Raw genomic sequence first — 15233 nt, forward strand, 5'->3', positions numbered from 1 at the left:
TGACGATATAAAGTTTCAGTTTTAATGTGAGATAACTGGCTCTGAATAAGATTAGCATTTAGATATTTTTTGACAGGTTATTTTTAGATAACATAACATTACGGAAAAATATATTGAAATGATGAAAAAATAGGAGCTTATTGAATTCGAAATGCAATGCTTTTCCTTAAATATAATCTTTCAAGCGTTTTCCGCATTTGAACTAAACTTTTTCAAAAATATTTACTTAGTGTTATATAAATAATAATATTATTGTTTATTATTATATTAAGTTCGAAGGAAACTATAATAGACCAAGCATGGACGTAATTTTAAATATCGAATGGATTCAATGCTGGAAAGATTACAATTACAACGATTCAAATTGGGTATATATTCTTATGAATGTAATAAGAAAACAAAAGAGAGTAAAAAATAAGAATTGCAAATTATCTACTGCTAGAAAGCTTTTGAGAATTTATAAGTTTTGTGGTCTTTTGAATTGTTTAAAACAGTTTCACTTTCATGCCGGTCTTAGTCACTGCAAAAAGTTTTCGAAGATTATGGCCTAGGACCTAAAACATTCATAACTTCGTGAGTAATAAAATTATTCTCGCCTAATAAATCATATGCAATTAATACGTTTTTTAAAAAAAATTATTAACAAAAATTATTCTACCACTTACTCTTTTCTCAATATCTCCGTGTTGCAGCTGGACAAACCTTGCACTGATGGCTGCAATGTAACTTTGCTGATTGGAGAATGCTACTCGTCCAGCCCCTTTGGGGTACTTCAGTTCGGGATCAGTATCTATGCCAGCATAGCATACACCTCCATAAAGGCGATCCATTATCATAGCCAATTCCACTGAAATAGCAATCGAAATTTCATGTATAACATGTTGTACACTAATAAATTGTATTAGTATAAATCGACGCAAAATTTTACGGCATTAGATTCGATTCTGTTTATTAAGGTGACTGCCTACATCGAATATGGCAATGAATATGAAATTTTTCGACCAAGTTGATCAAAAAAAATTTTTTGCAAAAATATTTTAATTCAAACAAACATTTTTGACCATCTTGGTCAAAAAATTTTTTGCAAAAATAATTTAATTCAAACAAACATTTTTCTTTCCAAAACCGTTTTTTTTTTAATGTCATCTAGAAGCTGAGACATACCAAATTAAAAAAGTGCAATTTATTTGAAAATTAACCGGAAGTTATTGTAAAATGTCACTTTTAACATATTTTTTTAAAACTTTTTTTTCTTAGTTTTAAATCACAAATAATAATTTTATGATGTTGCTAGTGCACGGCCATAACGTTTTTTTAATTTCTTGATGTTAAATGGCAAGATTCTCACTCTCTTGAGCATCTGTTCACATTCTAGTTCTCTTTTCGATTCCTCTTTTTCAAAGTTTAACTGCAAGCGTTTCGAAACTTATAAGTATCAATTATGATGATTTTGCAAACCTTCTGAACTCTCTGGAAATCGTATCATAAGTGTTCAAAAATTGATATCTGTATTTTCTGTTTTATGTTGTCCTCTATGCTTCAAAAATCGTTTAATGCTAAATGAAGATTCGAAATTTGGCTTATCATCACATTTTTGTATAAAATGCAAAAATTGCAGCTTTATAAAAAAATTTCCTTCAGTGATGAAAGTCAATAACAAGAATCACTTGAATACATTTGTTGTTTTTGCATTAAGATGGATTGGAAAAGGATATAATGGTTAGGAGAAAACTTTTCTGTCTTTTGGATTTGACTTTTCTTTTCCAAAAAGAAAAGGCAAGATCTAGAAGGCAAGAGCTAAAACTCAAGGAGGCTGTTTCGGAAGCAGTTAACAAATGTATGAAAACTACAGCTAATTACATCATATCACAGAAAAATACCTCAGACTGTGGAGTGTCTGTGGATGTTACATGGCAGAAACGTGGTTATTCTTCCCGCAATGGCTGCATAAGTTGCATATCAGTTGATACTGGAAATGTATTAGACATAGAAATAATGTCCAATTTTTGTAGAACGTGTAACAGAATGTCAACAAGAAAAAACATACTTGTCGAAATCATAAAGGTTCAGCTTTCAGTATGGAGATTGTCGGAGCCTATCGTATATTCGAACGCTTGTCAGGAAATTTGCAATATACACAATATTATGGCGATAGTGACTCCAAAGCTTATGATGGTGGGAAAAAATATATATGATGCAAATACAGTCACCAAATTAGAATGCATTGGCCATTTGCAAAAAAGAGTTGGCAGTCGGTCATGGAAATAGAAAAAAATCAACAAAGGGCCTGAAAGGAAAGGGTAAATTAACTGATAATTTCATCGGAATTTTATCAGAATTACTATGAAATTGCCATTCGCAGTAATCTTGATAGTCTAAAAAACATGCAATCTGGAGTTATTGCAGCATTTTATCACTGTTGCTCAATCTCGAAACATCCTACGCATAGGCAATGTCCAGTAGGAGTCAATAGTTGGTGTAAATATCAACAAGCTAAGCACAGGGGAAAACCTTTCTTGGGAAATCCATTGGATTTCCGCAAAACATTATAAACATCATAAAGCCTGTATATATGCAACTTTGTGATAAAAAATTGTTAAAGAAATGCTTGCATGGAATGACATAAAACGCTAATGAGAGTTTTAATGATTTGCTCAGCAATATAGTCCCGAAACAACATTTCGTTGAGCTTCAAAGCAACATTTCGTTGAGATTGGGGTCCTATAATATTGCCGTCCTTCAGTTTAATGAAGGTGGAATGGCATAAAAGGTGTGTTAAATCAATTTCAAACAGAAGTTGGTAGTCACACTCATAAAGGACTAAAGCTTTTTGACTATGAACGTATTTGTAGTTCGAAAAAGCATTCATTACCAGTTGCAAAAGTTCACAGAAAAAAATATGAGCTCAACGAAAGAAAATATGTGCAATGAATGAAGGAAAAGGTTTAACGTATAAATGTAGAGAATTTGCACATGATGAGAAAATGCTTTTTTAAATTAGCAGTAAACTTTAAACTCATTTTTTTTCAAAATAATTTTTTCGATAGAAGTTGTAAACCATTAACATGATATCTCCAACATTAATTAATATTTTTTAATGAAAAAATATTAATTAATTTTCAGGAAATGTTCTTTATACTATTGTCTATGAAATGACCTAAAAGTTTTGATGTACAGTAAATACTTTTTTACTTACAGCCTTTTTTCAATTCCTAATATTAGCTCACACTCTCTCTCTATATATTTTGTTCAAATTTTCAATCGTTAATAAAATACTTTTTATTCATCCCCTCAAGTTCAAACACATTTTTTAAACTTTTAGTGGATGACACTTGATATTAATACAGTTTTTTTTTTTCAAATATTAATTAATTAATTAAATTTGTCCAGTAATTTCTATTTGATCGCCAAATTTGTCGCCATGTCACCAAATGGCTGCCAAGTTTGTCGCCAAGCTTTATTTTACCACTTAATATTGTAATTCTGTTATATGTATATACATATTTATATTAATTGTAATAATAAATTGTAATAATAAAAAGTAACTAAAATAATTTTTTTTGTTGACATAAGTGGGAATTGACTAAATTTTTTTATATATATATTACTTGTTTGTTACAAAATATCTGAAAATTTAAGAATAACGTCTACATTGCAACATCAAAACCTTCATAATATTTTTACATTTTAATTAATCTCTTAGATTTTAGTTTATCTTGAAGATAATTATGTTATGTATGTTATGTGAAAAGAAATTTTTAATTACTGAATTAGAATTTTGTGTAGAGTGTTAACCGTCCTGGTTAAATTTTGCTAAAATTTACATCAAATTTGTCAATTAAAAAAATGGGATAATCACAGAAATTGTTATATAGATGTTTGTTTCCATACCCTATTTAACAAGAAAACATTAATTAAAGCTTAAAAAATAGCCTTTTCAAAAAAATTTGTTACGAATGTGGGCAATCACCTTAAGAATCAATAATTTCTTTAGAATGTAGTAAATATCAAACTAAATGAATAAAGATAATTTTAAGAAAAATTTTCCTTAAAAAAATATTTTATTTATTCTGCATAAAAGGGATAGATTTTGAAAATTTGAAGAAAGAAAGAAACAAATTTTTTGAACAGCCAGATAATTATCTGTAAAATAAAAATAAAGTTTCAAATACAGAAAAAAAAAAAAAAACACGAAAAGAAATTTACTATAATAAAATGAAAGTAACTAAAAACAGTAAATTTCTAAGTGTGATATTTCAAACCCAGTAGCAAAGCGAAATATTGAAAGATGTTTTCACTTTGTGATAAGTTCTGTTAAAAAAGTGTAACTGTTTCAATCATGTTTTTGGACACCGCATTCTCAAAGGGAAGTAACTTACGTGCTTTCAATGGACGCGGTACTCCTCCAACAAATACAGTTTTTCTTGGATCCAAGGGCATAGATGCGTCTAAAACGAAATCTGCATCACTTAAGCGCCAAGGACGTATTTGAACCTAAAAGAATGGATCATCATTTAGAAACTACAACAATGCGTTTAGATACAGAAAGATGCTACGGTTGCAACGAAAGTTCTAAACTATGTATGAAAATTGTTCAGTCATTTTAAGAAATCACATTGCTATGGAGAAAAAAATTAGCTCTATTATAAATGAATCTTAAAATCACTTCTCAAAGTTTAGGCAAAAATAAATAAAAATATATTCCTTTGGACATTTATAAATTCAGAAATATTTCATTTATACGGTTTTTATAATTTAGAAATCTGCTAAGCATTATCAAATATACTCAATCATCACCCTAAATCGAATTTCATCCATGAAAATTAGATTTGATGTTCAAAAGGAAAAGAAAATTATGGATATATATTTGATTTATTTCGATGATAAAAAAATACTTACTGGCTTGTCTTTAATGGTAGGGCTTGAAACGCAGAGATAAAGTTTGTCATCTTCTTGAATACAAGCGTCAATTAAAGCTTGAACAGAAGCTTCATCTTGAAACAACAAAAATGCATATCCTATAAAGGAATTAAAACTTCTATTTTTAGAATACGCTCATTTGGAAAATCTAAATCGACAACAATTATGCAAAAATGAATGAAATGGGATTCAATTCACCTTTAGGAGGGAAGTATGATTTACTTTCCGCTTTATGGGGCCAATCCACAACCAAAGGTCCGAATCTTCTAAAGCTGGCGTTGATCTCATCTAAAGCAGATGAGAGATGAAACAAAAAAATAATAAAGCATTTATAATCAATATCAATAATTTTCTAATTAAAACATCACAGAAATAAATAAGGGAAATTTTAACCATTTTATTAAAAAATTCATATATCGACACCCTAGTTGTATCATACCCATCATTTAACTTTTTTATTAAATAAAAAGAAACAGCGATTTGCATTATTACTTATTATTGCATTATTAGATTTGAGAACGCCTTTGCCCACTGCAGCAACATCAACTCTACTATCGCCAGGAACCGTATAAGTTCATATTTTAACCTTTAAATTATAAAGATGGGGTTTCATTTTTAGCTCAAATGAAATTTTCTGAACAACTTTCTAAATGGTTTTAATCATATTTCTAAAGTTTTTAAAACAGGATCGCTAAGTTCTATGTTTCTCCAACAAGGATGGTAAAAGTGATCTGAATGTGTAGCTGATACTCATTTTCCAATGTACAAATACTTCTTTTAATTGGATGCTACATCGCTGTGCAAATTAAACGACAGAATAAATTATATTCAGCTGCTCTGCATATTGAAACAAAGAATTAAATCCTATAACTGCTGGGAAAGCTATAAATACATTTTAAAACTGCCATGTCCTTTAATTGAAGATTCATTTGCCAAGACGTAATTTAGCAAACCTGTTGATCATGAAATACAGTTACATTATGCAAAGTTTACAATATAAAAAGATTCTCAGAAAAAATACCATTTCAGGCAAGAGTTGGAGATTTGATAACACAGCATTTTATAATTAAATGATAATTATGATTTCTTCTGCAAAATGTAAATTAATTGGGAAACTATCGGGCATTTTTCATGGAAATAGTATTTATGTACCTTCATCAATATCTGGTGGCAGGCCTCCGACAAAGACTTTCCGAGAGAATCTCTCTCCTGTGTCATTGTTCGGGGACTTGGGCGCACAGAGCATTGACGAGTTGAGAGACGGTCCCATCTGTTCCAAATGACCATCGTCCAAGTGGTTTTCTTCGAGTCCAGTGAAAAAGGGTGATTTGCCTTTAGATTGCACAAAATGAAAATCGATTAAGAATGCGCTAAAATTGTTTTCAGCAATCAAAGATATAATCGAAGAAAGAAGAAAATATTTTAAATAACTATTTAAGTATAAGTAAATATCTTTCTCTATCGAGTTTTTGAGTTGGTTTAAAAATAGAATCTATTTTTTTTACCTTAAAAAGTAATTCTCTCCCACGAACGAAACGAAATCAGACAAGAAAGCTACATGCACATATCAAAAAAAGTATCCAAATCGTAATCTTGATTAAATATTATCGTCATCAACATAAAAATATTATTAAAATATTTAGATTACCTGATTTATTTTAAAGAGAAATGTTAAACAAAAACAACAATGTATTTCTAAAGTAAAAATATAGGAATTAAGATAAATTTTAACTATTGAAATAAAACAATACTTTTATCTGCCTAAACAAATTATTTCATAAAGGAATCAAATCATATTTCGTTTAATAATACAAAAATGGATATAAAGTAATCGATTATATCATCAAAAAATTTAGAACGAAATAGTAAATATTGCTTCATCAATGCGATGAAAAATTATATAACCGTGCTTTCAATGTGTATATATATGATATGGAGAAATCTTTTTCATCAAATCTTTTTAAATATTAATATACGTATTCAGTTTTTATAATCAATAATACTTTTTATTCAAATCATTAATAGAATTGTGAACAACTTAATCACAATTCTATTCATTTCAATCCACAATTCTATTATCTATTGATTTGAATAAAAATTATTATTGATTATAAAACTGAATACATATATTAATAAATTAATAACATATATTAATTCGTTATAGGAATGTTAAATTAATGAAAGCTGAAACAAATATTTTAATAAAAATTTATATCCTTAAACATTACAGCCAATTTCTTTGTGATTTTAGTTATTTGAAAATTTGTTTCTGTTTAAATATCTCATAATTATAATAACAAATACAATAAAATTCAATAAGTGGTGCAATCAATAAAAATAGTAATTCATATCAGATTAACAAAAGATGATATATAAACTTTTTTTTAAATAACGTCCACCCTAACCCCTTATCTTAAACACTAATATTTCAGTAATTTAAATAAATATTAACATCAACTAAAAAAATATTTTCAGATTATTCATTAAGACGCACAAGAAAAAAAAAACCATGAAAGAATTACTTATTCGCAAATAAAGTTTCAGGTACCAATATACTTTGAAATATCAGATTATAATATCAGATAAAAATGGCGAAAGAATTCTTTACAAAATAAGAAAAAGATAAATAGTAAAATCTTGAAAATTGTATACGCACTATTTTCCATTTTTTGAAAAAATATCTAAATTGTATGGATCTGTTAGGTCACGAAAATGGTATAGGGAAAAACTTTAAAAATATTAAGAAGATATGAATCGCGTGAGAAAGACTCATTATTTTGAAAAAGTAAGAAGGGAAATATAATAAAGGGTATCTTTTCACGCTTATTTGACAGTAATGTTAAGCGGCAGTAGAAGTAAAAAAATATGATTTCTATTTACGTGCTTTTTTTATACATCCGCAATGTATTTATTTAAATTATAAAATTACTAATCATTTAAAAGTAATTAATTATATATTATAGATACAGATATAATTATATAGATACAGCTAATTATATAGCATAATATAAATGTGTGTGTGTAAAACTGTAATAAATCTTTCTTACCGAGTTTTCCAAAAAAGTAACATATTGTTTATTTTCTTTTTTTTTTACTAAAAATGTTTAATGCTCATCAAGATCGAGTCTTTTAAAATGTTAATTTAACAAAAAAGACTCAATACTGCATTTCGCCTTTGTGAGGATTCCCGTTTTATTCGCTATTCCCTTGCCGTTATCAAACTAATGTCTATTTATTTAACAGTACCTTTCTTTGGTGAAAAATCTTTGTAATCACCTTACGAAGAAGTAAAAAAAAAGTTATTGTTCTCTGTATATATATATATTATATATATATATACACACACACAGTGAAACTTATCTAATTCGAACGTTTTTATTCGAATTCGTCAATAATTCGAATATTTTACGCTGGTTCTTTGACTTTCCAACTAAATAATTGTAATATATTCTCTGTCGTTCAAATTTATTTTGGTCATTTTTAACCAAAAATTTGTGAAAATTTATTTCAAATCTAAATTGTCTTCAGTCTAACCACACTATGTGTCTTAAGTAATAGTCAATGAATAATTTGTTAATGACTTTCGCTTACTTAATGATTTTACGGCTATGTATATTATATATATATGAATATAAATTTACACATTTTAAATTTTTCTGTACAAGTTGGCTATGAATTATATTGTTCATCATTCAATTCACTGCTATATTGTTCAAAGTTTTGTTTTAATATTACTGCATTCAAAATGCCGCATACCGTTTATTCAAATTATTTATTAATTTTATATTTAAAAGAATTAGCAAAAAAGTTTTAGTTATAATTATTTCCTCCCATTAAAATGATTAATTTTTATTTATTATGTATCATTTATTAAAACATTTACATACAAAAAATCTTAAAAATGAATCTTATAAACTTTAAAACTTTATTGATTTTAGTTTGAAAATTATTATTTGCAATAGCAAAACTTATGTCAGAACCAAGTTTTTCATAATTAACAATTTTGGATAATTTTTTTACTGTGGGCCCATCTATTTCGAAATAATCACATTCTATTGTCTATGCATGATTTTACCTCGATCCTTAATGTATGTGTTATATAGTGTTTTTAAATATATAATTTCCAATCACCCGTTTTTAAATGCAGACTTTAAATATTTTAAAATCTAACAGCATTTTTAAATTGTGTGAAAACATCTTTTTTAAAAAAGAAAACGATATTATTGATAATATAAAGATATTTTATAATAGAAAAAAATAATGAAATAAACGGCGAAATGACAGTGATGCGTGTGATTATTGGGTAATGCACATTATATCAACCTCAGTCTAATTGCTACATGGCTGGAGATCTTCCAGAAGATAATAAAAATTCGAAATATACTTCCTCCTAATACATGTATTACTTTTAATGCTATCAGAAATATAATTAAAACAGTCCTCCATCGAAATATGAAAAATCGGAATAGGGCTTAATAGTTTGAATTTAGTCAAGAAAACTATTGAATCCCAGCGATATATACAAGTTAAAAGAAATATAGATGACTGATAGCAAAGATATGTTCATCTATGGATAAAAAAATTATTATGATGTATGAATAATTCGATACTTTCGCATGTATATATATATGTTTGATAAACCAATGAAAAACTTCACTAATAATAATTAATTTGAAAACCAACTCAATAACTCTAATAACTACATAATTCATTTACATTTAAGCTTCAGCATATCTTCATTTTAAAAACATAATACAAGAATTTATTAATTTAGATTTGTACCGGAATTTTTTGGAATTTCGACGGATGAATCTTGACATTTCAATAGAAAGCAACGATATACAGAGTGTTGCCGAATTCGACCGACAAATTCAGAGAGGCGATAGTAGGCATTAAAAGGATTAAGAATATTTACATACAACATAGGGTCCCAAACGACGTTTAGAAGGTAAAAATCTCAAAAATATAGGGAGCCAAAAATTGTTGGAAACTAAAAAATTAATAAAAAAGATAACAAATGATGTTTGAACCATAAATTTTCTTTTAAGTGAAAGCGCATTTTTAAAGATTATTTTTTTTTTTATGTAGGCAACATAACGATTTGATGATCCAAGAGGTCGAAAATTACTGAAAACGAAAAAGTAGTTTATAACTCTTATCCGCAAAAATATTAAAATTTAAAGAAAAATAAAACCTTGAAAATGCAAGAAATTTCATTCTCTTTAATTTGATATAAGCGTGTAGTATGAAAACTGAAGTGGCTTTAAGATATTCAAGAAAAACTAAAATATATACCAGGAAACATCGCTGCAACATCGGTATCGATGTTTGCCGACAGATTTTTCAAATTCAAAAGATAAATTCAGAGGTGATAATAGGCATTAAGGAGATGAAAAATTACTATAAAACATAGGGTCGCAAGGTGACGTTTATTTTTTGTGAAAATCACAAAAAAACAGACGTCGAAAAGACAATGAGCCTGTTGAAGAAAATGGTTCTATGAGTGCAAGGATTAGGGACAAGGTAATCGAGAAGAAGAAGCCTTTTCATATGTAAATTTGCCATGTGTTCGTGAAAAATAAAAGCAGTGGACATGTATTCATTAACGAGCATTACAGAATTGATGGTCGTTAAACTTCATTCGCTAACATGTCAGGTTTCACGAATGCAACTAAAATGTGCTGGTGCACCATCACGCATTAACCAAATGTTCTGGTGTACAATACAACAATAGTAAATCCGGCGGGACGTGCTGCAAGAAAACCAGGTACTTTTCGCCACCAAGCCTTTCGGGCAGAAGATACGGTCCAAATAGATGACTCTGCCCAGATGTTAATATCAAACTTGTATTGTACGTTCGACGAGATAGTGATGCCAGGATTTTCAAGACATCTTCTCTCGTAAAGCTGGCTTCATCTGAGAAAAAAACTTTCGCAAAAAAGTGTGCATCTTCTTGTGTGGCCTCAAGCATCCAGCGCGCGAACTTCACTCACGCGTAACTCCTATGCGTGGGTAATCATCATGGCATAGGCGTTGGATTTTCTTCAAGTGGAATAGGTACATGTTTTCAGCAAGCATAACCATACGTTTCGCATCGAATACCCATTTCAGCTATAACTGATCGTGTGATTGTTGAGGGGGTATCGACAAAGAGCTGCAAAACTCTGTTTTCTGTCTCAGATGTGCGCACATTACGTTCTTGTCCTGTATTTGAACACGTTATTTTGAAAAATCATGTCTCACGCAGCCGTGTTACCAAACGTGGTACGGTTGCATTTATAGGGTCATTCTCTTCAAAAGGTTCATTGTCTATTCGACGTCTGTTTTTGCGATTTTCACTGAATAAACGTCACCTACGACCCTATGTTTTATCGTAATTTTTCATTTCCTTAATGCCTATTATCACCTCTCTGAATTTATCTTTTGAATTTGACAACACTGTCGGTAAACATCGATACCGATGTTTCCTGGCACACATTTTAGTTTTCTTGAATATCTTAAAACCACCTCAGTTTCCATACTACACGCTTATATTAAACTAAAGAAAATGAAATTTCTTACATTTTTAAGTTTTCATTTTTCTTCAAGTTTTAATATTTTTGCGGATAAGGGTTATAAACTACTTTTTCGTTTTCAGTAATTTAAGAGCCCCTGGATTATCAAATTGGCATGCTACCTACATGAAAAATAACCTTTAAGAATGTGCTTTCACTTAAAAGAAAATTCATGGTTCAAACATCATTCGTTTGTTATCATTTTTATTAATTTTTTACAGTTTTCAACAATTTTTGGACTTTCTATATTTTTGCGATTTTCACCTACTAAACGTCGTTTGGGACCCTATGTTGTATGTAAAGATTCTTAATCCTTTTGATGCCTACTATCATTTCTCTGAATTTGTCGGTCGAATTTGGCAACACCCTGTATAGAAAAGTCATTGAAAATTTACATTATTATTCCAACACTGCTTGTATGTCATTGGGAAGGATTTAAAGAATTATTTGCAAAACTTATTAGTTAAGACTTTTTAAGATACTTTTACCTCAAATCTTGTAATATTTATTTTAATAAAAAAAACTAAGAAAAATATGGGGAAAAAATTATTTTCTATTTTTGTAAATGTTCACGTGAGGGAAAATTGAATAACTGAAAAAAGATGGTTAGAAAGAAAAATATCCGTAGAATACGAACATTCGTTTTATATCCGAAAACGAAGATTTCAGCCTTAGCTCCAATATATTTTGTTAACACTGACAAATCGATGAAAGAAAACAACTTTAGCAAAATAACATTATCTACTTGACTAAGAAAAATCCATAAGTTTCTTTCAAAGCCTCCCCCAAAAAGAAGGTAGATCCACATACTCGCTCCCTTTCTAAAATAACTAAAAGCCCTTTCAGCCCAACGCAACGAGTAATAATCCCTCTTCTTTGAGCGGAAAATAGGAAATCTCTTCCGGAATTTCAGCCCGCGCCCTGTTTGGAAGAAAAGGGGAAGAGCCAGCTCGAAATTGATTATCGAATCTGTCATTCCGTTTTACGCCCGAGCCAGGAGCTCCTCTGAAACGCGACCTGCCGCTTCCCAAATCTCTTAGCTCTGCTGCGTAACACAATGTAAGACGTAAATCTCTTCAGCAGATAATAACGCGCCCAGCGTTCCTTTGTCTTCGAGATGAGTTTTTCATTCACACCTGATTTACGATTTTATTGTCTGGCGCGTGGTTTATTCCCTTCACTCAAGACCATGCAGATTTCTTTCTTTCTTTCTTTTCTTTTTTTCTTTTTTTTCCTTTTATTTCCATTTTGTCTCTCAAGCGTAGCATAAATAGAGCCGTGGCTTTCATGTTGTAATAAAACGTTACGATCATTCTTATTGTCATCGTTGGCCTTCTTTATGCAAATCGTACGCTGGTCCAGTAGTAAAAAGTAAAAACCATTGGTTCTCCACTTTCGGGAGTTTTTAGTGCAAAAGCGTACGGGAAGAAAGTATTAAGGAAGAATGACGGAAACAGGAAGGGAAAAAAAAAGAAAGAATAGAAGCTCAGTAATCAAGGTATTAAAAATAAAAAATTGCAGGCATGAAAATGCTAGTTTGCTTAAGGTTCTAAAATATATTTGACATTTTGCTACAAATATATATATATATATATATATATATATATCATTGCTTTTGTTTTTCCTTTTTTTTCAATATTATGTATTTGAATTTTATATTGTAGTATATATTCAAAAGCAAAGTTTTTTTCTTTAATACAATCTCAAGATGTCAAATTAGTATAATTTGTAATTCAAATTATAGTAATTTTAATTCAAGCCAGTAGAATTAATGTCTTGACCAGTAATGTAAACCAGTAGAATTGTTTCAAGAGACGCATTTTGAGAAATACAAAGCAGATAATAATGGAATAATTAAATAAAGTTCGCAATAACTAGCATATTAGCACAACAAAGAAAATCTTTCAAACAAGCATGAGGAAGCAATTCTTTAAAAAATTTTAACCGATGCATCAAATTCTATACTATTATTAAACGATATATAAAGAAATTATCCTTCATTTGAACAAACATTAAGAAGAAACCAGCGAGAGTGGTCTCCTTAAAACTTTCTCACATATTCTCAATGAAAGGTGTTAAACCAGAGAATGTCTTGCATGACATTGGCGAGTAATAGTTATGAAATATTAACTTTTGGCGAGAATTTAGCATTTCCAAGAAATTTATCGTGTGATCATAAGAAAATTTATTTATTTATTGCGGCCAATCCATGGCATGCGGTAATTAACAATCGAAAATCGTATTTGCGTTTCATATCCATTTTTCCAACCGATTGAAATAAAAACTTTGCACAGAACTACACCTGATGTCACAAAATCACATATCAAAATTGATATATTTAAAGTCATTTTGAGTTATCGCATTTACATGTTTCTGGAAATAGAAATCGATAGATGGTCAACCCCTGTTGGATTTGAATCAAAATTTGATAAGTATCCGCACTATAAATTTTAAATCTGTAAATTTCATCTATCTAGCTCTCCTCGTTTTGCAGTTATGTTAATTTATATTCGAATAGCAGGAAACACAGACTTCTTCTGAACAGATTTTGCTCAAAATACAAAAGAAATTTATAAATATAGTGTAAAAATTATACATCAAATTTCATTCGTCAAACTTAAAGTGTTTTTGAGTCATCTTTATCACAGACAGACAGAACAGTTTTTTAAAATGTGTTTTCCGAACTCGGGGAGATCAAAACGTAGAAATTCGTCAAAATTTCGAGTGTGAATTGTTATGACGATTACAATAAAATGAACTATATTTATACTATACTTAACTATAACTATACTTAAACTCTATACTTTATATACAAGAAAAATGCAAAGTATGTGAATAAATATTACAACATGTGTGAGTATGAAACACGATCAAATAATTTTAAAATTTGTCTGTGCTCTCATATTACATTACTTAAACGAACATACTAAACAACAGTAAGCAGCACCGAAACACGCATATTTAGAAAGTTATTAATAAACATAAATTTAAATTTAGTGTTCTGAAAAGATATTCGTTATATCAAAATATTCATTAAATGGAAACAACAGCAATTTTAATCAGATACTTTTAACACTTATTTATACTAATTTTACATTTATATCGATTTATTTTCGTTTTAAAAATCAAAATGAAATAGTATAACAAAGTTTTTATGTGTTTTTTAAATATTTCGCCAATTTCAAATGAACAAGAATAATTCTTTCTAAATGTAAATTTCATTTCAGTGTAATTTTCCCTTTTGAAAAGATTTTAATAAAAGTATTCTTATAAAAATTATGTAAACTCTTATCTTATTAAAACTGAACCCGATTACTATTGAATTATTTATGAATATTTATTCATGAGTAATTCAATAGTAATTGGGCTCAGTTGGGTAAAAAATTTATATTTACTCACTATTATTAAACTTTTACTCACTATTCTTTGATAAGAATCTTCTTAATCTTCCATTTTTATTTAGCGTATAGTCATTTTATAATAAATGCTAAAAATGTACGTATATCATATTGAAATTACATTATTTTGAATATAAATGTCCAAATTTTAGACTAACTTCAGGCATTTGAAGAACCACATATTATTTAAACTATAATTATATTTATTATTTTTCTCAAATTTAAATCATAAATGCCTTTAAGAATATATCGAAATATATTCGATTTAATAAAGTTTTGCTTTCATGTATTACTGTACCTTTCACAGTTATTTAAAATTTTTACAACATAGAGTTCCTTTAGAAACGTTAAATGTCAATAG

The 15233-nt window shown here is 28.8% G+C and overlaps 1 protein-coding gene across 2 annotated transcripts in view; it reads right to left on the bottom strand.

Annotated features, from left to right (window-relative positions):
* LOC129965464 (cytoplasmic polyadenylation element-binding protein 2-like) overlaps positions 1-15233 on the bottom strand; it is a 94463-nt gene that overhangs the window by 8332 nt on the left and 70898 nt on the right. For both annotated transcript variants that reach the window (XM_056079355.1, XM_056079356.1), the window contains 5 exons: positions 6073-6252; positions 5119-5208; positions 4900-5018; positions 4380-4494; positions 666-847 (listed from right to left, as the gene is read on the bottom strand). In XM_056079355.1, coding sequence (XP_055935330.1) covers positions 666-847; positions 4380-4494; positions 4900-5018; positions 5119-5208; positions 6073-6252 — 686 coding nt within the window. The remainder of the gene's footprint in view (positions 1-665; positions 848-4379; positions 4495-4899; positions 5019-5118; positions 5209-6072; positions 6253-15233) is intronic.

Source organism: Argiope bruennichi, chromosome 4 (genome assembly GCF_947563725.1).
Source record: "Argiope bruennichi chromosome 4, qqArgBrue1.1, whole genome shotgun sequence".
Taxonomy (NCBI): Eukaryota; Metazoa; Arthropoda; class Arachnida; order Araneae; family Araneidae; genus Argiope; species Argiope bruennichi.